The sequence below is a fragment of the Dendrobates tinctorius genome, unplaced genomic scaffold, assembly GCF_039654945.1.
Source record: "Dendrobates tinctorius isolate UK_male_01 unplaced genomic scaffold, ASM3965494v1 ptg000144l, whole genome shotgun sequence".
Taxonomy (NCBI): Eukaryota; Metazoa; Chordata; class Amphibia; order Anura; family Dendrobatidae; genus Dendrobates; species Dendrobates tinctorius.
Genome location: NW_027361811.1, coordinates 8,037,893 through 8,060,762, shown reverse-complemented (window position 1 = coordinate 8,060,762; position 22,870 = coordinate 8,037,893). Strand labels below are relative to the sequence as shown.

At 40.4% G+C, this 22,870-nt stretch overlaps 1 protein-coding gene across 7 annotated transcripts in view; it reads right to left on the bottom strand.

Annotated features, from left to right (window-relative positions):
• AGTPBP1 (ATP/GTP binding carboxypeptidase 1) overlaps window positions 1–22,870 on the bottom strand; it is a 261,694-nt gene that overhangs the window by 85,394 nt on the left and 153,430 nt on the right. For all 7 annotated transcript variants that reach the window (XM_073546002.1, XM_073546003.1, XM_073546006.1 and 4 more), the window contains 9 exons: window positions 18,974–19,151; window positions 18,096–18,190; window positions 16,842–16,958; window positions 12,930–13,624; window positions 10,780–10,863; window positions 7,125–7,211; window positions 6,897–7,045; window positions 2,271–2,358; window positions 1,479–1,623 (listed from right to left, as the gene is read on the bottom strand). In XM_073546002.1, the coding sequence (XP_073402103.1) occupies window positions 1,479–1,623; window positions 2,271–2,358; window positions 6,897–7,045; window positions 7,125–7,211; window positions 10,780–10,863; window positions 12,930–13,624; window positions 16,842–16,958; window positions 18,096–18,190; window positions 18,974–19,151 (1,638 nt within the window). The remainder of the gene's footprint in view (window positions 1–1,478; window positions 1,624–2,270; window positions 2,359–6,896; window positions 7,046–7,124; window positions 7,212–10,779; window positions 10,864–12,929; window positions 13,625–16,841; window positions 16,959–18,095; window positions 18,191–18,973; window positions 19,152–22,870) is intronic.

The following is a 22,870-nucleotide window of genomic DNA, read 5'->3' as shown; positions in this document are numbered from 1 at the left end:
CCTTTCCCATGCAACTTTCGTCTGCCAGCCTTGCTTTTCTAAGTGTACCTGTGCTGCTTCTGCTGCAATTGAAACCACTGAAGATGAGTAGAAAATAATTAAGTAACATCTAAGTGCAATATCCTTTAAGTTTTTTTCCATAATTTTATATTTAAGCAATAGTTAAGTAAAGATAACTGGAGCCTATTTGGCGGTACTACCGAAAAGTGGTACTTTTAGTTTTAATAAGTTTATGGTTAATAAATGGTTTTTTTTGCATCTGATTTGGTGTAATCTCTTTTAATACATTCCTATGAAGGTCACTGACTACTTCTATAGTCCTGAAATTGAAATATGTAGCTACTATAGGTGGTTTTCTGACCTGTGCTTGTCAGGCACATTGCGCATGAACTGAGGAGAATCTATATTGCGCCTGACGGAGGGTTAAGTGCTTTATTTACCAGCGTAATTCTTTTAACTATCCCTAGACCTTTACCTCTGATCTAACTATTACCATATTTATACCTCCCTCCAATTTTTACCCATTGTCTGAGAATGGTACAATATTCCTCTTAGTGATATAAACACCTATGGATATGTCTTAATTCTTTGGAGCTTATGGTCTCCCCTGTGAGGCATTCTGCTTTTTTACTTTCTAGTTCATGAGGTTTTTTTGTTTGTTTGTTTTTTCAATATGAAATAATACAATTATACATTTTTTATTGTAATAAATCTCTTAATTTCCTTGGGTTTATTCACACCAGGGTTCTAGACTTAACATTGATGCAAAGTGCCATTGATTGACTGTATATGGACACCTTTGGTAATTAGCTTTCTGCCTATGCAAAGTGTACACAGAAGGCTGCCAATCAGTGGTGTCGGCATCCAGAGAATTGGTAGATCTGTAACATAAGTGGCTTACCAGTTTTCAAGCTAGGTTCTAGTAGTTCCAAGATTTATTCTAAGGAGAACAGCTAGGCCTCCTGACTTGGAGCATGTCCTCATAGAACAGGAATACAGCAGATTTTCGGTCTGGATTCTTGGATGGATATCGGCAAAGGAATACAATCTCGTCCTGTAGAATATTTCCACGTGGACACTGGCCTGCAGTGCAGATTTGTTCTGAGGATGCCCAGCAGTTCTCAAGCCTGGCTATTATCCATCACCCACTACTAGACTATTTAGATTTTTGTAAATACAGATTATGGTGAAAAATCAAAATTTACTCTTTATAAAAGTATTGTAAAAGATTTCATTTTTAATATTTGATCAGCCATAATACAGTACTTGCATGTATGAACTGATTTAGGTGTATATATCAGAGACAAGTGAAAGATTTCTAAAATCCAGTGCAGAAAATTATATTACTAGTGCAAGGGATTTCATATTTTTCAGGGTTAGCTTTTAGAACTTCAAAACAAGAAAATAAAAACTGACTATTATTAGACAATATTAAATTTAATGACAAAAACATTGCACAGAAAAATGAATAATCTTACCCTTAATGTGGAATATGTGTAAGGATAGTGATATGCAAAATAGCAGACGTCATCTTTGTGCAGAAAGCTGACAGTAAATGTCAAAGTATAGTAGGACTTTCCCTTCTGACCGCCAGCAGCTATGGAACTTCTGGAAAAGTGGTTTCTATTGGGGAAAACATACAAGATAACACCAGGGAACGCAAGTATGGCCAAGCAGCCCGATTTTTAAGAACTGCTTTTTTTTTCATCTAAATATCCCAGATCAGAAACGACCAGATCGATTCATAGGACCCCAGTGCAGCATCCAGATCAGTGGTACCTGCTGTTAGACAGGAGGCCCGTGAATCTCTTATCTTATGGCGTCCCCGGTACAGCATTTGATACTTCAGGGCCGGCGCAATGTCATCTGTGCAGTGTGACGCAAAGATGATGTCGCAGCGCCTTGGCTAATCAGAAGCCATGTAGTGGACGCTGGAAGGTAAGAGATCCACGGGCCTCCTGACTAGCAGCAGCTACTACTTGCCTGGACACTGCACCGGTGTCCCGCAAACCGATCGCTCATCTCTGCTGTCTGCTTTGCGGCTTTACATGGCTATGGATTCTGTACTTTGCAGTTTAGCGTGGAAAGTGATCTTGGTATGGTGAAAAAAAAAAATAAAGAATAAATTGAACATTTTTTTTCCCAGCATTTTCATACTATGCAGGCACGCCATATATTTTATACATTTAAAAATAATGTAGATAAGAAGATAAGGGTAGGTATCAGCAAGTAAATTGGAGTTCTATCACATTAAAAAAGGATTTACTTACTTATAATAACAAATATCTGTTCCAACACGGATCCACCAAGGCCGGGAAGCTAATGCCTCCTGTACAGAATACATAAGGGGCTGCATACCTTTGTGTAAAACACAAAACAAAAATATTTTACTACTAAATCTGTTGGTCATTATCAAATTGATATATCTGAAATAACTGTTTCAACTCCACTATGTAATAATAAAAAGCTCTCTCTCTGGATCCTTAGAAATTTGCCTCATTCTCAATATTTAAGGGTGTTACAATAGTACAACCAAAGAAAAGAAAGGTACAAAATCTACAACGTTGTCTAACACATGTAGGATTTGATAAAAAAAATAACAGCTGGCATCTGTATTACATTGCTAAACGATGCTTACTTTTTCATTTATTTAATAGTTCTAAATATACAGCTCTGGCAAAAATTAAGAGACAACTGCAAAATTTCAGTTTGTCTGATTTTTCTCTTTATAGGTATATTTTTGAGTAAAATGTAAATTGCTCTTTTATTCTATAAACTACTGACAACGTCTTCAAATTTCCAAGCTGTAAATTTTGTATCAATTTTCAGAAAATTACAAATGGTCAAAATAACAAAAAGCAGTGCTTGCAGACCTCAGATAATGCTAAGAAAACAAGTTCATAATCATTTAGAAACAACAATACTAATGTTTTAACTCAGGAAGAGTTCAGAAATCAATATTTAGTGGAATAACCATGATTTTTAATCACAGCTTTCATGCATCTTGGCATGCTTTCCACCAGTCTTTCACACTGCTTTTGGGTGACCTTATGCCACTCCTGGTACAAAAATTTAAGCAGTTCGTCTTTAATGGCTTGCGACTATCCATCTTCCTCTTGATTACATTCCAGAGGTTTTCAATGGGGTTCAGGTCTGGAGATTGGGCTGGCCATGGCAGGGATTTGATGTGGTGGTCCTTCATCCACACATTGATTGGCCCTAGCTGTGTGGCAAGGCGCATTGTCAGGCTAGAAAAACCAGTCCTCAGAGTTGGGGAACGATGCCTGAGCAGAAGGAATCAACTGCTTTTCCAGGATAACCTTGTATGCGACTTGATTCATACATCCTTTGCAAAGATTAACCTGCCCAGTTCCAGCCTTGCTGAAGCATCCCCATATCATCACCAATCCTCCACCAAATTACACAGTGGGTGCAAGACAATGTGGCTTGTAAGCCTCTCCAGGTCTACATCTACCCATTAGACGACCAGGTGTTGGTGCTGAGCTGAAAACTAGACTCATCAGAGAAGATTACCTTATTCCAGTCCTCTATGGTCCAATCCTTGTGGTCTTTGACAAACTTCAGCCTGGCTCTCGTTTGCTTCTCATTGATGAAAGGCTTTTTTCTAGCTTTACATGACTTAAGCCCTGCCTCCAGGAGCCTGTTACAAACTGTTCTTGCCGTAAACTTCACCCCAGCTGCCATTTGCCATTCCTTTTGTAAGTCACTTGATGTCATCCTGCAGTTGCTGAGTGACATTCGAATAAGATGACGGTCATCCTGGTCAATGGAGCGTGGTTTTCGCCCTCTGCCGGTCTGTAGCTTTTTTTTTTCGCCCTCTGCCGTCTTAGAAATTTTAAGGATGGAGGCAACATGACGCTCACTGTATCCCTCTACTAGTAAAGCCAGAATTGATCCCTTCTTTACCTCACTCAAGACTTTTCTATTCCTTTGGCATGATTAAAAGTTATTTTTTCATTCCTAATACTTTTGGGATATTATTATAGCACTTGTTTTGCCATCCAGGTTGTTCTATTGCAAGAGGATTTTTAACAACACAGCAGGGTTTTTTATACTTTCCTTCGATAAATAAGATTTGGTTCAGGTGATCACCAAATCGGTGTCACATTAAGTAGAATGAGGTGTACTCTGGTTGGAATTATTCTGACACTGGAATGGAATGGCTGTCAGACATGTAGAGTAGCTGATTTTTATAAAACTGTGCAATGGTCTCTTAATTTTTGCCAGAGCTGTCTATTTATAACATTTATATAGCACCAACATGTTCCCCAGCACTTTACTACCATTTAGAGCAGGGGTCCTCAAACTACGGCCCGCGAGGCTCCTGGGCCCGGTCGACATTGAACTTCACTGCAGTTCAATGCCGGCGGACCCTGTAATCGCGGGTGGAACGACGAGGCGGCGAGGAAAGGCGATGCGCGGCCCTCCGTATGCAGCACTGACGACGTGATTGTCATCACGTCGCCTGTGCCAGAAGAAGATGGAGTCAAGCGGGCACCGCTTCAGAGCAGCGGGGGACATATGGGAGTACTGTTTTTTTGTGGGGGGTTTTTTACGACGGTCCAGTGTATCATGCCAATTGGGGACCTATGCTGCCTACTGGGGACATTTACCTGCCTATTGGGGACCAATACTGCCTGTTAGGGACATTTACCTGCCTCTTGAGAAGTATGCTGACTATTGGGGACCTATGCTGTCTACTGGGGACCTATGCTGCATATTGTGGACTCTCGCACCACACCAGTCTGAGCCTAAGGTAAAAGCGGAGTTCCACCAATATGGGCACTGGCGAGGCTGAAATGATATTGACTGGAAAGGCTGCATTGATGGGCACTGCTCAGACTGCATTGATGGGCTGTGCAGTCTGTATGTCCCTGTGTGGGCAATTTTATTGCTGGTACGGTATATTGTTTTTGTAGCGCTGTAAAGTTATTGATATTTTACTAATAGCAATTTGGAATCCCATAAGAAACAATGATATCAAGAAAGAGAAACATTGCTTCACTTGTTACAAGCAGTGACAAATATGGAACTGGATATTGACCATCTCATTGGCCAAAAACAGGCCCATACGTTCCATTGAAATACCGGTAAGTTTGTCGATTTAACTTTACTTGTTCTTCATTTTAAATATTGTATTTGTTCCTGCTTTGCTTTGCTTTTTTACTTCAAAATAAGTTAAGTGCAGTGTGCATAGGAATTTGTTCATAGTTTTTTTTTAAGACCCTGAGGGAGAGTGAACTGGCCCCGTTTAAAAAGTTTAAGGACCCCTGATTTAGAGGGTATATGTACAAAGCAAATTATGGTAATAGCATAGAAACAGGGTGGAGACAAAAAAATTAAAAACATGACAATGTTTTGTAACAATGGGAAATTATACACAAAGCATTGTGAGTCAGTCACCAACCAGTATCTAGGAAATAACCTGATTGTCTAGGGTAAAGCATTCCAAAAAACTGGTGCAGTACCAAAAAAATTTATGGAGAAAGTTAGAATATAGAAAATAGGTAACTGTCCGCTTAATGATTGTCTGCAGATAATTCTATCCCCCAGCTATCTCTCCTTACTTCCCTGCACAGGAGAGATAGGCTCAACCATATGCTCCTGTGTCCTCTATGCTAGAACCGCTGCCAGATTCTTCTGGTGGCTTATCAAGGATAACAAAAGGATTCAGACAGAAATCAGCCATGCTGGATCCTGTTTTCCCCAAACTGACATCACCAGTTGCTTGAAGAGTTTGAGACCCCTAACACATTTGACGGTTGGCTTATGTAATAATGGAGGGTTCAGGCGATGATAGCCTAATGTGTATGGGGGCCTTTATATCATTGGCAGAACATAATGCACAGGTTGGTAGACAGATGAGGGTGGAAATCTATGGCAGTGCAGCACTTTGAATTGCTTTGTCGGTAAGCATGTCCTATTATGAAAGCACAATTTGAATATGAATGAGATGGGGAACCCAGTGGTCAAACCTATAAGAAAGGGGTTATACCTCCTTCATCCTAACCATGCCACACCAAACCCGGCAATGTCAAAACTGCGGTTATGCAATCTAAAAACGACTAATATACAGGGTGGGCCATTTATATGGATGCACCTGGGTGGGCCATTTATAAAATGGCCGCCATGGTCACCACCCGTCTTGAAAATTTTTCCCCCTCCCATATACTAATGTGCCACAAACAGGAAGATGATATCACCAACCATTCCCAATTTTTAGGTGTATCCATATAAATGGCCCACCCTGTATAGTCAAGATCTCAGTTGATGGACCATAACTCAACGTACGTTCAAGATAACAAAGATACGCACAGTAAAACCTAAGGACAAGACGTACACAAGAGTAGCCATGTAATAGAGACAGCTGTTGCCCAAACACCAGTGGGCTCAGCCAAATATGAATGTATTCTCAGTGGGGAGAAGGGAATAATAATATTAATATCTCCTGTAAAAACAAAAAAATTGACATGTCTTCAAGCAGAAGCTGGACAGAAATCTGTCTGGGATGACTTCGTGAATCCTTCATTGACCATGGGGTTGGACCAGATGACTCTGGAGTTCCCTTCCATCTTTAACATTCTATGATTCTATGTTTAAAATGTTTATCTTCGATATCTGTCCTCATGAGTTAATTGAGAGGACCCCCATACCCATTACATGATCAGGCGGTTCATCAGAAGGTCTAATGTGTATGGACACCTATAGCAATGTGAGAGTATTGTTTTTATATTGATTGTTTATTTTCTCGGCTTCCCGACACTGCTCGGCTAAAACTACAGCCAGAGCTGGAAGTCAGACGTAACACGTCCTTAGAAGAGATGTTTTTCAATAATCAGAAAACCTACATAGACCTCTGCATATTTAGGTCTTACCATAATTAAACTGACTATTTGACTTTTCACAATTGATGATGTTAAAGCGATAAGCAGTCCCGGTCCTCATTCCACTCACTTCAAAGTAAAACCACTGATGGTAATGATTGCTGTTTATATCAGAGTTCAAGATGAGATCATATTCATGTCTGAAAAATAAATCACACATGCAGTTTTTGTCCCTTTAAACAGTCTTCCTGTGGCGAGAGAATCAGGAGGATGTCTTACTTTCTTATCTGAATAACCTTCCGCAGGTTTCCAGATTCAAACTTAGAGTTGAACTTGAGAACTTCGCTCTCATCCGGTGCAGAACAGCTGCATTGCATTAAGAAGTAAAGAAGATGTTAATCCTCAGCAGTCATGAATAATCTTTCCAAGCCAAGATTAACCTGAAGTGTGTGAACCTGTAAAATTCATCCTCAACAGGAAAAATGTGAAATTAGGTGATCACAATAAAATATCCATTACAATTAACGAGAATTACTACCCAAAATACTACATATTGCAGACTGTGTTTGTTATGACGTACAGTGAATATAAAAAGTCTACACACCCATTCCTGATAAAATGCTTAAGTTTTTATCATGAAAAAAATCATACCAAGAAGAATCATTTCAGAACTTTTTCCACCTTTAAGGTCACCCATGATATGCACAAATCCATTGACAAAAAAAATGAAATAATTTTCAGGACGGAAATAAAAAAAAAACAAAAGTAGCAAAACTAAAATAATGTAGTTGCATAAGTTTGAACACTCTCAGAATTAGGGATGTGGTGTGCAGAATTAGCTAATCACATTTAGGGCTCATTAACATGAGCGTATAAATTGGATGAGTGTAATGCGAGAAAACATTGAGTCAGTACTCATCTGCAAGGTTTTTTTCAGCTCGGACAAGAATGCGAAAAAAAGAAAAACTGCAGCATGCCGCAATTGCAAGAATAAGATCGAACTTGGCAATGCAAGTCAATAGGTGCGAGAGAAAAAAAAAAAAAATCATCACACGACACAGGGACCATGCGTTTGATGTCACATTTTTATGCACACATCTCAAAGCAAAGCCAACATTTCATCAGGCAAGTACAATAAATTCACAGCTCGAACAGTTAGAGAGAGGTCAATGAGATCTATAATCCGTGCTTTCCATGTGTAGTCTTCTGCAATTGTATTTAGCAAATAAATTAATGGACTAAAAATCGGGGGACTCCAAGACATTTTTTTTTACATTTATTTATTCCTAAAAGCTGCTTAGAACTTATTAAATATCTGACAACAGTCTCCCATATTATTTATATGTCTGGCCTGTGGGGTATGGTGACAAGAAAAGCCTTTTCCTACCAAGGAAAACATCCAAGCCTGACTGTTTTCCCAAAACTTACATCAAGTCTGCCAAAGAATGTTTATGGGAAAATGGGTTATGGACTGATGAGACCAAGGTTGACCTTTTTGGTCATAATTCCAAAATGTATATTTGTCGCAAAAACAACACGATGCACCACCAAAAGAACACCGTACCCCCAGTGAAGCATAGTGGAGGCAGCATTATCTTTGTGGCTGTTTTTCAACAGCTGGTACTATGGTTTTATTCAAGGTGGAGGGAATTATGAACAGTTCCAAATATTAATTTTTCAAAAAAAAACCTTCAGGCTCCAGCTAAAAAGCTGAAGAAGAGAAATTCCACACGTGAGCATGACAGCATACCTCCAAATCAACAAAAGAATAGCTTTGACAGAGCCCAGATCTGAATGCAAATTAAAATGTATTGGTTGACCTGAAGATGGCTGTACACAGGAGATGGCCTCAAAGTCCTGCAATTTTGGAAACCTCACTGCAAGGAAGAGTGGGCACTGATTGCCAATTCTAAATGTGCTATGTTGATAGACTCCCACCCAAAAAATGGCTTAATATTGTTATAAATTCAAAGGGCACTTCAACAAATTATTAATTTAGGGGTGTGCACATTCCTGCAACCACATTATTTTAGTTTTTTATTTTTATTTTTCCACTCAAAATGATTTCAGTTTGCTTTTCAAATGAATTGTACAGATCCTGGTTTCTAGCACGGAGGGCTGTCCTCTGAGTGACAGTTATGGTGAAGAGTAAAACTATAGTATTAGTAGAACTATGAAGTTCAGCACAACTCCTGCTAAAACACATTCAGTTGCTTTCAATGGTTTGTTCACTGCTATCACTATAACTACACATAGAAATAACAAGGCAGTTGAAAAAAAGCACACAGTTCTGGACAGCTGTGACTAGACCTGCTCCGAAACCTGTGGGCTGGTGATGCAAGAAAAGAAGAGGGAAAGAGGAGTGAGGTGAGCAGAAACTGCTGTATAGAAATTAATGGGCTGGAGAGAGGTGGCTGGGATGTTAAGAGTTAACCTCTCTCCTGAAATGTAGCTACTGCACACAGCCAGTTCTACACTATAAAGAGATAAAATCTCTCAATGCTGGAGAATGACAACAGGTGGAAAAAGCAAGTCAATTGCAAACTTTCTTATTTTCATGCTGTAACTAATGAAAGCAACTTAAGAACTTGAGAGTATCCCCTTTATGAAACATGACTGTCCCATACTGTGCAGCATTAAGAGTAAAAATATCAATCACAAATAAACAAAAAAATCAGCAGGTTGTTAAAAACATCGTTTCACTATCTGGTTTTAAATATCACAAAATAATATAGGTGATATATTCCCTTTAAGGTGTGCTGGATTTGACAGGAGTAATACTATGCTAGGTTCCATTACCCATTATATCCCCATCGACTGTTGTTAGTGGGCTTAATTTTACCTACAAGTAAAGCTGTGTAGGTTCACTTGAAGTAACTTACACTAGAATGATAGGAAATGGATTTTGGTAGAAAAATTATATCCCAATGATACACTGCAAATCTGCCAGCAGAATAAAAACAGCTTTTTGGACCAAACATAGTACCAGGGAGTGCAGAAGAAATTACATTTCAAAGCAGTTTTTCTTTTGCTTGCATTACCAAATATTCACTCTTCATATAATGAGAGTGATTCTGATTGTAAATACATAAATAGAAATGGATGTCTAATCCTTAAAAAGGTTGTCCGGTTAGAGGATATCGATGACCTATTTCTAGGATAGGTCCTATAAATACCGGACATCCCACAGATCAGCTGTTATTTGCCCCTAATCTTTTGAATAAGAGCTGTTCTGCAGTACCCAGCAGCAGCCACTACACACTGAATGGAGCTACACAGTTCGCTCCATATGCTTACATCCAGCCACTACAAATAACAGCTATAAGGTGGAGGTAATGGGTATCAGATTCCCCACCAATCTTATATTGATGACCCATCTGAGGATAGGCCATCAATATGCTCTGATGGGAGAATCCTTTTAATTTCCCAATATCTTATACTTTAAATAATTTGATGGGAAATGAGGAAAAATAGTTTAAAATTGGAAAAAATATAAAGAAAGGCACATACATTTTAAATTACAAGTAATCTTCGTAATAAAGTATGGTATATGTTTTATGTATATATATGTCATGAAAATACTAACTACATTTATACCTATGGTGTAGCCAAGAAAAATAGCGAAAAGTCAAACAAGTACAGATAAAGTACAGAATGGCTTATTAGAATAAACAGTAGGTGCTATAATCTCTAGAAAACCACTTGAAATTGCCTTTGGCAGGCCACGCTGGAAACAACAATATACATGGCTTATTGAACTGACACTTCTGAGATTTGCATCTTTCATATTAGTAGAATCAGAAGTATGATTTCCAGTGACAATACATTCATGACACTTTATTTAGAAATTTAACACCTTGATCTTTGGCCAATTTTTTTTTTATCAGCACATCACCACGTGGATTCAATACGTCACTGTAATAAAGCACCTTACCTGGGACTATCAAGGTCATAGATAACCCGATCGATTATGTCATTGGGATGAATCATTCTTTCAATATCTTGAGCTATCTTTGTCCTGGAGCAAATATTAAAAAGGTAATGGTTAGTATTGACTATGAATTAAATAAAGTTCCCTTGATAAAATTTAAAAAAAATTACTCAAAATGTAGGTGTACCATATTTAAAAATATATATTAAAAAACCCAATATTTAATCAACTCTCATAAGCAAGTGCACAAAAAAAAATTTCCAACACAAATTAATTTTCAGGATTTAAAGGCCAAAACCGGTCTCAGATACCCAGTGATCAACAACATATTCCCTGTGCTTCTTGTGATTTTGGGTATAACCCTTCTCAATCCCTATGTTTTCCCCCCGGTAACATAGTAACACCTATAATTGCGTCTGGTGTCGGCACTAGCTCGCCTGACATTATGTCATGTGATCCCAGAGGCCCACCAACGATGGCTTGACTCCTCTTCTTCGGACAAATCAGATATCTGGAAGAAGTCAGAGCTGTGGCAATTCTCTCATTTCCTCCAGACGTCAATTAAGTCCAAAGGACAGTGGGATGAAACCAGCACTGATTGGCCACTGGCATCACGTGCCAATGTCATGCTAGCCCCGTGAGAGCCAGTGCGGACACTGCTAGAACGGTACTGACACCAGAGAACAGGTGTTATAATTTTTCTGTGTCATTTATGTTATTGAGAAACAGAGATTGAGAAGGGGTTGTGTGAATAGTGAGCAACTCCTTTTAAGGGTGCTGTGAGATAGCACTCAATGTGTTGGGGGACACTCACTTGGCAGCGGGATTGAACCACACAGGAATGGTTTTCCATTTAAACAGTCTATTCGGTTTATTTAGACAGCATAAACCACGTAAACTACAGTCCATTTCTTTACATCAACGGAACCTGTTATGACCACCAGTCTCTCCCAATAGCAGAAACACCAGTCTGCCTTTAATACAACCCCCTTGACCCTTATATGAGGTTACCTTACAGGAGCTCCGTTCCACACGCTGACTTCTTGTCAGTCCTGAATTTCAGGGAAGCTGCTTTACTGGGATCACTGACCTGTACAATGACTTGCTCGACAAGCTCAACCCTGTCAGTTCCACATCCACAGAAGGACGGTAGCTTCCCTAGTGCAGTAGCTGTCACAGACTCTGCAGGTACATGATCTCCTCCATGTGCTTTTCAGGAAACCTGTCCTCTTGCAGGACCTTCCAACACAGAGACCATGTGACCAAACAACAGTCTCATTATATCCTATGAGACACACCCCTTGTTAGGAGGTGTGTGGTTAGCCAGACCCGCCCAGCTCTCTGGCTAACCCTGTAAGCCCAGTCCCTTGTAAACTAAACAAGGTTTGTGGAACTATAGGTCCCAGGGCAACATTCCAGGCTTACAGCACAGAGGACCTCCGCCTCTGCAACACATACCAGCCATAATAATAATCTTTATTTTCATATAGCGCTAACATATTCTGCAGCGCTTTACAGTTTGCACACATTATCATCGCTGTCCCCGATGCGGCTCACAATCTAAATTCCCTATCAGTATGTCTTTGGATTGTGGGAGGAAACCGAAGTACCCGGAAGAAACCCACGCAAACACGGGGAAAACATACAAACACATTGCAGATGTTGTCCTTGGTGGGTTTTGAACCCAGGACTCCAGCACTAAGATTGCATCGGCATTGAGCAGAACAAAGCACTACAAAGGCTGCTGCGCCAACAGTGTTGGGCATTGAGTAATAAATGGAGTGTAGAAAGTTGGTCTCTGTTCATTTAACCACTTGAATGCTGCAGTCACTAGCGAACATAGCCTCTAAGGGGGTTTGACAGATGGAGGCGGCTCCTTCTGTTAGGCCTTCAGTTTCCCACAACACAATCGTGAGCACTCGATGCTTTACTGTGACAACTGGGGACCTAACAAAGACTCCCTTGTCTGTTGTAAGGGTCCAAATTAAACAACTCCTCATAACTGAGCTAATTCTGAGAGTGGCAGCAAAAAGCAAAAAGGAATATTGTATTAAGCTGTAGTCATACCTGAATTTTCTTCAGCTCTCAGATTACTTTTTTACCCACAACACATTTGTGCAGAAATGAGGGAGCTGTTAATATTAGTAACTCACCTTTGTACACCATATGGTCTTTCTAATATAGGTTCTTTGAAAAATGGAGGTATGTGACCAAAGTAATCTGGATATGCCACTTCTGAGTATTCAGGGACTGATTTGGTATTTTTTACAATTTCAATATAAAGATCTGGATCATGCAGGGGCAATAAGTTTTCCGTGTCAAGCATGTTCTGCAATCCTCCTTCCTCCAAACGACTTGCATCTTCATCGTCATCAGGAAGAACTCCAGAGCAACATAAAGGTCCTAAATTCACAGAATGTTTGTCAAACAGGTTGTTACCACATGACTGAGCAGATTTAATACAGGAATGAGATAAGGCATTGGACTTGTCTTTAGCTGATACACATCCATTTTTGTAATGGTTGTTGGATGAAGACTTATGTAGTGAGAGTTTGTCAAGATCCCTTATAATATCATCGTTCAAGAAGAAGCCTGAGGACCTGTTGATTTCACCAGGAGTCTGTATAAATGCGTTGTTACGGTCTTTCTTACTGTCTTTCTTTGACACATCGAAAAATGTTGGTCTTTTATTACATTCATCTTCTAAGGAAATATTACTACTTTTCCTTGATAGATCCTTCATGATATGTCTTGGCTTATATGGTGTTTCCTCTCCTGCTGTGGGAACAACAATAGGGCCACCGCGGTTTGCTCCTGGCACTGGTTCGTTTGACACCAAGTCAAAGTCCTTTAACAATAATAAAAAATGTTTTTTGTAAGGTAAAATACATAATTAAAAAAGAAGTAAAAACAAATATCTGCAGGTGTTAAAGAAGTCTGAATAAACCACCAGATATCCTCTTTAAGGCTATGTGCACACGCTGCGGATTCTGCTGTGGTTCCGCAGCGTTTTTGGCCCTGCAGTTCCGCAGACATGGTACAGTACCATGTTACCGTATGGGTTTTAAAAACCGCTATGCTCACGCTGCGTTTTTTTTCCACGCGGTTTTGCTGCGGTTTATAAACCGCAGCATGTCAATTGTTTCAGCGGATTCTGCTGCGGTTTCACACCTTTAACATAGTAGAGGTGTGAAACCGCAGGCCAAACCGCAGGAAAACCGCAGATCACTTTACCTGCGGTTTTACCTGTGGTTCTGCGCGGAAAAACCCGCAGGTGAATCCGCACTGTGTGCACATAGCCTAACAGTTTATTTTATCCGAAAATTAATATCTACAGAAATCATCCAACAACTTTAACAGTTTCTTGACTTATCGTGTTCCAATTTTGATTTCCTCAACCCTTTAGCCTCCATTGATGGCAAAAGTAAAATCTTAAATTTTGTAGACTTACAATTAAAATACTGAAGAGTATTAACTGCGGCTTGGAAAAGAGTCACAACTAGATAGATTTCTTGCAGCAACCGCCTAATTTTCCACTGTGTCCACCCCATGTATCTTCATGAAGCTAAGCATGTTTCACAGCAAACCTTAGTATGTTACTAAACGGGCCAAGCAAAAGTATTTGTAAAATTACCAGTTAAGTAAATTTGAATGGTTAATCAATATTTTTAAATACACTATTAGGTAATTTTATGTTATTAAAGGGTGTTCCGCCTTAAAGGAAATCTTACATATTTGACAGTGTTGAAGGCCGCATTAGAGAACATCTCGCTATCTTTCAAGGACGTTGTTTTACAGAACAGCTCATGGATTTCATAAAGAACATTAATACTTCATTTGATCTGTGATGGTGCTGCTGCAGGAGTTTTAAATAGTAACCGTTGTCATTTTTATTTCAAAATCCCATCATAAACATGAAAATAAGCAACTCTGTGATATATCTTCTCAGAGGAATCGTTTTTTTTCTCCTCCTTGACTGATCTTTCATTCTCAATACATGGGTAAAATCTGTGCTTAGTGAATAAAAATTTTCCAAATGTTTGAGATAGGAGATACAGGAAAGATATATATCTTTGTACCGTGTTAGCCAGTAAATAGAAAAATATTCAGAATTGAGAGTCCTCAGTGGTTGATACCTTTAATGGCTAACTGAAAAGATGATAACAAATTGCAAGCTTTCGAGACTACTCTGGTCTCTTCATCAGGCAAAGGCTAAAGGGCATGTCACACTAAGAGATATCGCTAGCAATATCGCTATAACTAGTGACGTTATAGCGATATTGCTAGCGATTTCTCTGTGTCTGATACTTACCAGCGACCGGCTCCCCCGCTGGTTATCGCTGATCTCACGAGAACGTTCAGGACTGTTTCTCGTCGTCAGCTTCCTGCGACGCTTCCTGCTGTGAGGACGAGCGACGCGTGGAGCCGGGCGGGAGGACGCAGGATCGCCTGGTGTGACAGGTAAGTAGTGATCCCCGTCCCCAGCGATGTCGCTAGTGAGATCTGCCTATGTGGCAGCTCACTAGCGACCACTTAGCGATGTACCAGCGATCCTGACCGCGTCATATCGCTGGTCGGGATCGCTGGTACATCGCTAAGTGTGACAGTACCTTAATACAACATCTGAAGAGTCACATATTTATACACAAAACAGCACAGAAAAAACGCAATAGATAAGACAAGTGATGTGAAGCAGAATTGTCATTATGGGAGAGGGATAACAGTTCATAGATAAGCAGTGTGAAAGTTTTATTGTCCTCCGATTGGGGTCTGGTTCTGTGCTGTGATGCCCCTGAAGGTCTGAAGAGCAAATTCCTTAATTGATGTAAAAAGTCATAAATCCAATTGAGATAGGAGATGACGGTTGGTACTCAAAGTTCTATAAGGAGTAAAGGTGGGGGGTAGATGAAGACAGAGAAAACATCCTGCAAGTTCTTCTCAGATGACAGTCCTGCATAGACATGTATCAGCACTAACTCATATCCTATCTCAACATTGGTCAAATATGCAGTCACCGAAGAAAAATTTTACTCATGAATTGAAAATTTTCACGAAAAGTGATCAGTTCTGGAGAAGAAAAGGAATTCTCTAAAGTGATATATTAAAAAGTTTCTTATTTTCAAGTGTATTATTGATTTTTTTTTTTATTAAGACAATGGTTATTCTTTGAGTACTAGATGTCCAATTCCCTCATAAATTACAGAAATGCGAAAAAATTGAACTGAAGTAGACTTGAATGACATGCATGATGTAAAAGCATGTTCACACTGGCTATAAAAGTAAAGAAAACCAAAAGGAAAAAAACAATGTGTGCATATACCCTAATAAAAATAAATAAGTAAAGAAGCAAGTGCATTAAATAATTAACAAAGGGTACTTAGTAAACACTGTTTTGATCAAAAAAGTATAAAGTTGTCCCACCACGACAAGGTGTACCCATTTGGGACAGTAACTACACTCTCTAATGTTAAAACCTACCTAGTGTGAATAGTGGCAGAGAGTCTCCGGGTCCAAAATGAACGAGCGCATTCCATTTAAGTGCCGCTGTCAAAACATCGGCACTAAAGTGAAAAACAGTAATGACCACAACTCGGCGCCAACCGCGGCTGTTAGACAGATGTCAACTATATAATATAGCAGATATCAGCCGCGTGTGAAAGCAGCTCAGCTCCTGATGCCCCTCCACACCAGCAGGCCCCGTCTCAGGCTGTGAATATAACATCCTTTTGTAGGGAGGGGGTAATAAAGCCTGAAATATTGCATATTATGTTATGTGCCCCATGGGAGGAAATAACTAAAATAGCTATATTCGCTATAGCATTAACGTTCAGGGTGCTGTCTTCATTCGTTGCAAAACTGAAAAAGATCACTAGATTAAAATGACTTTGGCTCCCTAAGAGAGACGCAGACAAGACAAATATAAATAATAGAAGTTTCTTAACTACAATCTAACTCCACTTTCACACTGAGCCCAACATATCACAAGTCAGACTCCAAGAGCCTCTCTCGCCCAGCTTCTCACCCACCGGTTGGTCACCACAGTTAACATCATGAGTTTCTCTTACCTGGAAATCGTCAGAGAGCTCTGGAAAAAAACGCTCATATATTTTGAGATCTTCTAATGGTCTTGCCACTTCTTGGGCAGGTTTCAGCTTACTGATATCCGTCTCGATGTCATCATTCTGGGAACAAAATAGAAATAGTACAGAAAATAAACGGGGCAGGAGATGCATCAGAACACAAGCAGACATTTTACTCTCCTCAGAGTCTAGGAGGTGACAATTCTCTGTAAGAGGTGCAATGGATCCTTCATGGTTACTATCTGCTTTCCTAGAAGCAAATACAACAAAAACATAACATTCATTTATTTTTTAGAATTTAATGCGGGTGAGATGCTGAGGTTGGATTTATCACTATTATTTAATTCAGTAATATCATGTGCAACATGGTTTATAAGTTGCCAGAACTCAGAGACTAAAGCTCTGATTCAAAGTTTTTCAGCCAGAAAACTTTTTTTTATGTCATTTTTGGCAAGCTCCAACAAATCAAGCGGAGCTTGGGGGTGTGATGGGGAGGGGCTTGGCAACCTTCTCGCGTCATATCAATAGTGAATGGTGAAATCTTACTTCAATCTTTGACTGGAGTAAGATTTTTGGCAAATCACACATGGAGGAGCACGCCACTTTGTGCCTCGCTCTATTTATGTGCCTCTTAATGAGTAAGCTGCCTTGAATGCCACCCTGCCCCTTCATCAAAACTAGCCATGAAAAACATGCATACACTGGTTGATAGGAAGAATTGTTCTCTTGTCAATTCCACATAAAACTTTATGAAGGTTTCTTTTTAATGCATATAGTCCTACAAAGATCTAGCTCTGGCATGGCTAGATTGATGGAATAAAAACTATAGCTCTTAAAAGGTGGAGAAAAATCAATGAAAAAAATGAAACCGAAAAAAGAAAAATGGCTGCCTCCTTAAAGGGGTTAAAAACAAAGATGAACTCAAATACCGTAGATGGCGGAGTGACCCAACCCAGGTCTTACCAATTTTGTCAAAACTGGACAAGACTGGTGTGAAACGGACAAAAGTCGCAACATTATTGTGACATTTCAAAGTATTTTGGCCAGAATTCTGGGAAAAAACACTTTCCTGAATCCGGTCCTATCTCTTTGAACATGCTCCATGCAGCTCTCAGGCAACCAGTAAACATATAAAAAAAAAAAATTACAAAGATTTAATGAACGATAAAAAATTCTACTTCGCGCAAGGCCATTTTTTTCTTTATATGGTCTGAGAGAGAGAACAAGCAGATAACAAACCTTAAACAACTGATCGGTATCTTCATTCTCAGCATCGGCTTCAGCATCTGCTTCAGTATCATCGTTGTCATCACTCTCATCCACGACATCATCCACTAAAGAGAAAAAGATTTTTGACACCGAAATCGGAGCATAACTTCATGTGGCACATACTGTATACTGCATGTCCTACAAGTTATTTCATAATTTTGACACATATGGTTAGAAATCAAACATAGACAATCATATGTCATCTGCTGCCTCCATGACCAGATTAAGGAAATTAATCCATAAAATGGTCCAAGACTATACAGTGAAATAGATGTTCTCCTACTACCAAGTCTATTATCTAGGATCTTTAAAGGGGAATCTGTCAGTGAGATCCACCCTCCTAAGCAGTCTATATTGGTATGCTGGTCACAAAAAGCTGAATAAACTGATACCTTGATATGTTATCCGATGTCTTATTCCAAAAAAATCCACATTTTTCTAGTATGTAAATGAGCTGTCAAGATCTATAGGTCGGACACAGATCTTCGGAAAGGGGGAGTTACTAGTGTGAGGCATGTAATGACTGACAGTCTATTCTCCTGATCTACAGGTCTCACACTGGCACCACCCCCTTTCACATAAAAAGCTCTGGAGGCAGATACTCCAGGAGATCAGTGTTCTTCCCACAGATCTTAGCAGCTCATTTACATAGTAAGAAAAAGTGAATTTCTCTGGAATAAAACATCGGATGACAGATATCAAAATGTCATTTTGTTCAACTTTCTACGGCCTACAAGCTCATACAGATGGCTTAAAGGGAATCTGTCAGTAGTGTTAAACCTTCTAATGTGAAAAATTCTTTCCAGCCAACAGTCAATCTGAAAAAATTGGTCTCTTAGGCCATTTACCTTCAGGAGGCAAGCTGTAGATCTGAGCCACAGGACCACTGGTCGGTATAACAGGCAATTGAAACTGGAAAGCACTTTTGATGGTTGGTAAAGGAAGACGATTCTTGGGAAAGCATTTTCTCATTATTAGGCTAGATGTATTAACGAGGGGATCCAGAGTTCTCACAGCTTGACAATCCTATTAGAAGGTAAGTAACAAAAAACGTGAATATGTTCTTATGGAAGCAGCATATTAGAGTTCTGACGCCTGGGAGCCTTATGCTTTCTTTAGATAGCTATGCAGATGGAAATAATGCTTTAAATTTATGGGAAAACATCCTGAGTGTTGTTGGATAGTTAATGTAAAAACGAACACTTTTGCAATTTGCTGTTTATGAAAATTTGCAGTCGTTCTTGAGATAGCAACAATTTTCATTCCTTTAGGTCTTGTTGCCTAGGACACCGACCACCACTGCTGCTTATAAGCACAGCACTGAACCTGGCCAGGTATAACAGGTAACAGTGTCCTCCAGCGAACATAGCCAGCTTCAAAGCAGTGCTCACAACTTTTGTATAAAAGAGCTTGTAAGCGCAGTGATTTTTCCACCACCGCTATTAGGCAATGAGTTGTACACAAAAGAAAAAAGTTTTACTATCTCAAGTATAGCTATAAACTTCTGTCGGTAGTTTTTTGCCATTTAATCTGAGAGAGGCATAATAAAGGGCACAAGGGCCTGATTACAGGGATGTGTCACTTATTAGGCTGTGTGCTATAGTTTCAACACAATCAGCATTTTATCAGCAGGAGATTAAAACTCTACATCTCACATGCCAGGAGGTCAGACTAATCTGTGTAACCCCGCCCGCACTCCTGACTAGCAGACTGATGAATAGTTACGCTATGCACCCACTCTGCGGCTTCTGCTGCGGATCCGCAGCAGATTTGGCCTCTGCGGATCCGCAGCAGCTCCGCAGTGTACAGTACCATGTAAGTCTATGGGATTTACAATCCACAGTGCACATGCTGCGTTTTTTCGCTGCGGAAATGCTGCGGTTTTAAATCCGCAGAAAGAATTGACATGTCAATTCTTTCACCGAATTCCGCTGCGGTTTGCCACCTATTCCATTGTCCAGGTGTCAAACAGCAGGGGAAAACCGCTGGCCAATCCGCAGGTAAAACCGCAGGTCAATTTACCTGCGGTTTTAGCTGTGGATCCGCACGGAAAAATCCGCTGGTCAATCCACAGCGTGTGCACATAGCCTAAGCAGTATGCCCAGGTGGGCTCCCCAGGATAAAGCAAAGTCGCAAGCGAGAAAGTGGACTCCAATATCAGTTCAACCACTTAAAAAAAAAACAAACACTTTCCTTAAATATGTGAATAAACATACCAGAAAAAGGAGAAAGATTTTTAAAATAATCTACAGACACTCAGCCAGGAGACTAACCATTGTGCTGTATACAGCGTGGTGCCCTACGATATATGCCAACTATAATCACTATGTCTTTACTTACTGGCGTGCCTGGTAAACCAGCCGCCAATTAATTAATACCAGCTGCCTGGTAATACCCTTAAACCTAGAACAAGTGAATGGGTGTGTTTTACGGGCTCACCTGCAGGACAGCACAACGGCTTACAATAATTTAACTCTAAAACACTTCCCTGCCCCGTTATGACTTCAGTGAACAATGAAGAATACTCCTTCCCAACTACATAATAATGCATCAGCTGCATAGCCCTAAAAAAATAAAGGTTAAAAAACTTGAACAAATATCAAATAACTATAATGTTTCACAGAAGCTTTCTCCTGGACAAGCTCAGGAATGGCCTAAAGTCCGCTGCTTGCTTTTACAGAACCCAAGTGTGAATTGCAGATTGATAGTTAACAAAGAATCCTTAACAACAAAGCAATAGGTGACATAGCAGCGAAACCGGAAATCCCAGACGCTGATATTAGCAAAAGTTGCGGCCTGACAGTCCATTTGACTAACTACAGGTCCGATCTCAGTCTTGGGTATTTGGGCACCAAAATTTGATAAGGTTTGTGCACAACTACCGATGCAATGGTGCAGTGGGCCTTAGTTATCTTATCGACCTGGGTCACCGCCACACAAATACCGATGCATGCCGATGGATGAGGCTCCCCTCGAATAGATGAGCGGTACCGCTGATGACTGTGGCTTGACTTTCCAGTGGTGTTCAGCATTACTCATGCTATGTTCTGGCCTATTTCCGTCTCTCAGCAGTTACTGATCGCAATCTTCTCCTATCTGATAAGGATCTGGTCAAGGGTAGGGTCAGCGCCACTTCGCCATGGTTCTGATGCCAGTGCTTCTACGTGCTAATGTCACTGGACCTCCCTCCGGAATATTCTCTTGCTGTCCTCAGTAACTTCCAACTACTGCCAAGAAGGCCACACCACTTCTTCCTGTGACACATAACTAGCTGTCAACTATAAGGCTATGTGCACACGCTGCGGATTCTGCTGCGGATCCGCAGTAGTTTTGGCTCTGCGGGTCCGCAGCACAGTACCTTTACTTCCTATGGAAATAAAAAAACGCTGTGCATATGCTGCGGATTTTTCCATGCGGTGTTGCTGCGGTTTACAATCCCTAGCATGTCAATTCTTTGTGTGGATTTCGCTGCGGTTTCACACCTATCAATTATGAGGTGTGAAACCGCAGGCTAATCCGCAGATAAACCGCAGGACTTTTCTCCTGCGGATTTTTCATCAAAATCCGCACAACCTAAAAACTACGTGTGCACTTACCCTAAGACGGTGGGGTACATGTCACTCCGTGAGAAATGGTGCATAGAAAAGGATATCACTCCTTATATCTGCTTTCAACTGTCTCTGACAATGCATCTGTTCCTGGGCAGACTTTTCAGCTGTGTGTTTCGGAAACACTGGCCTCTTGCAGCCAAAGAACAGCATTTCAGCCCTTGCAAAGCAGTACCATGTCACTACTGACAGCAAGCAGGTGATAAACTTATATACAACAGGTACAATATTTACATATATGCGGACACAGATATACACATGAACCAAGGACATATATCTACCTATGGGTAATGAGGGCTGTTTCACCATCTCACATGTACACAGGAAGCCGCCAGTCAGGGGCGTCAGCGGGGTTATGCACAGCCCAGAAGTCTTAGGCCATGTTCACACGTTCTTTATTGTGGTGCTAGTAAAAATAAGTGTTTTTGCAATTTACCGTTTATTAAAGGGAATACGTCAGGTGTTTGCTATATATTCTGAGAACAGCATAATATAGGGTTAGATAGCCCAATTCCAGCGATGTATTGTGAGGTGATGGGGAATATGCTGCTTACCATCACCTACCTTTAACTGTTTGCATGTAATTTGCAGCTGCCCTTCTATTTTATTAGTAAAGGATATGGAGATTGAGAATACTGTTGCTTGCAGTACTAATCACTGGCCACAAGAGGCCACTGTTTCCCCTGTAACTCCTCGATGACTGGCATAAACTGCTTTGTGTAGAATTTTTATTCAGAGACAGTTACCTAGTTCTGTGAGGGGAAACAGAAACCGCGATTCTGTTGGCAGAGACTTGTGTTATGTTAAATGGATTCTGTTCTCCTGGTTGGAACTGCAATTTGAACAGAACCAGACAGAGCCCCATGCCAGGGGGCAATGAAAGCAATTGGGAGAAAGTGCCTGACAGGGTTGGTTCGGTGGCAATCTTGGGAGAGAGAGATGAGAGGTGGAAGGAGGAGGACGTGCGACGTCTCTGTCAAGCACAATCGGCAGAGCTGAGATCCCCAGGAGCTGACATCTGTAACGCACCAGGAGGGCGCTCCAGCAAATCAGCTGTGGAGCCACAGACCTGTGAAAAACTAGTCATAGCTTGGCTAAACAGCCGTCATCCAGGCGGGCTCATCCCTGCAATGACAC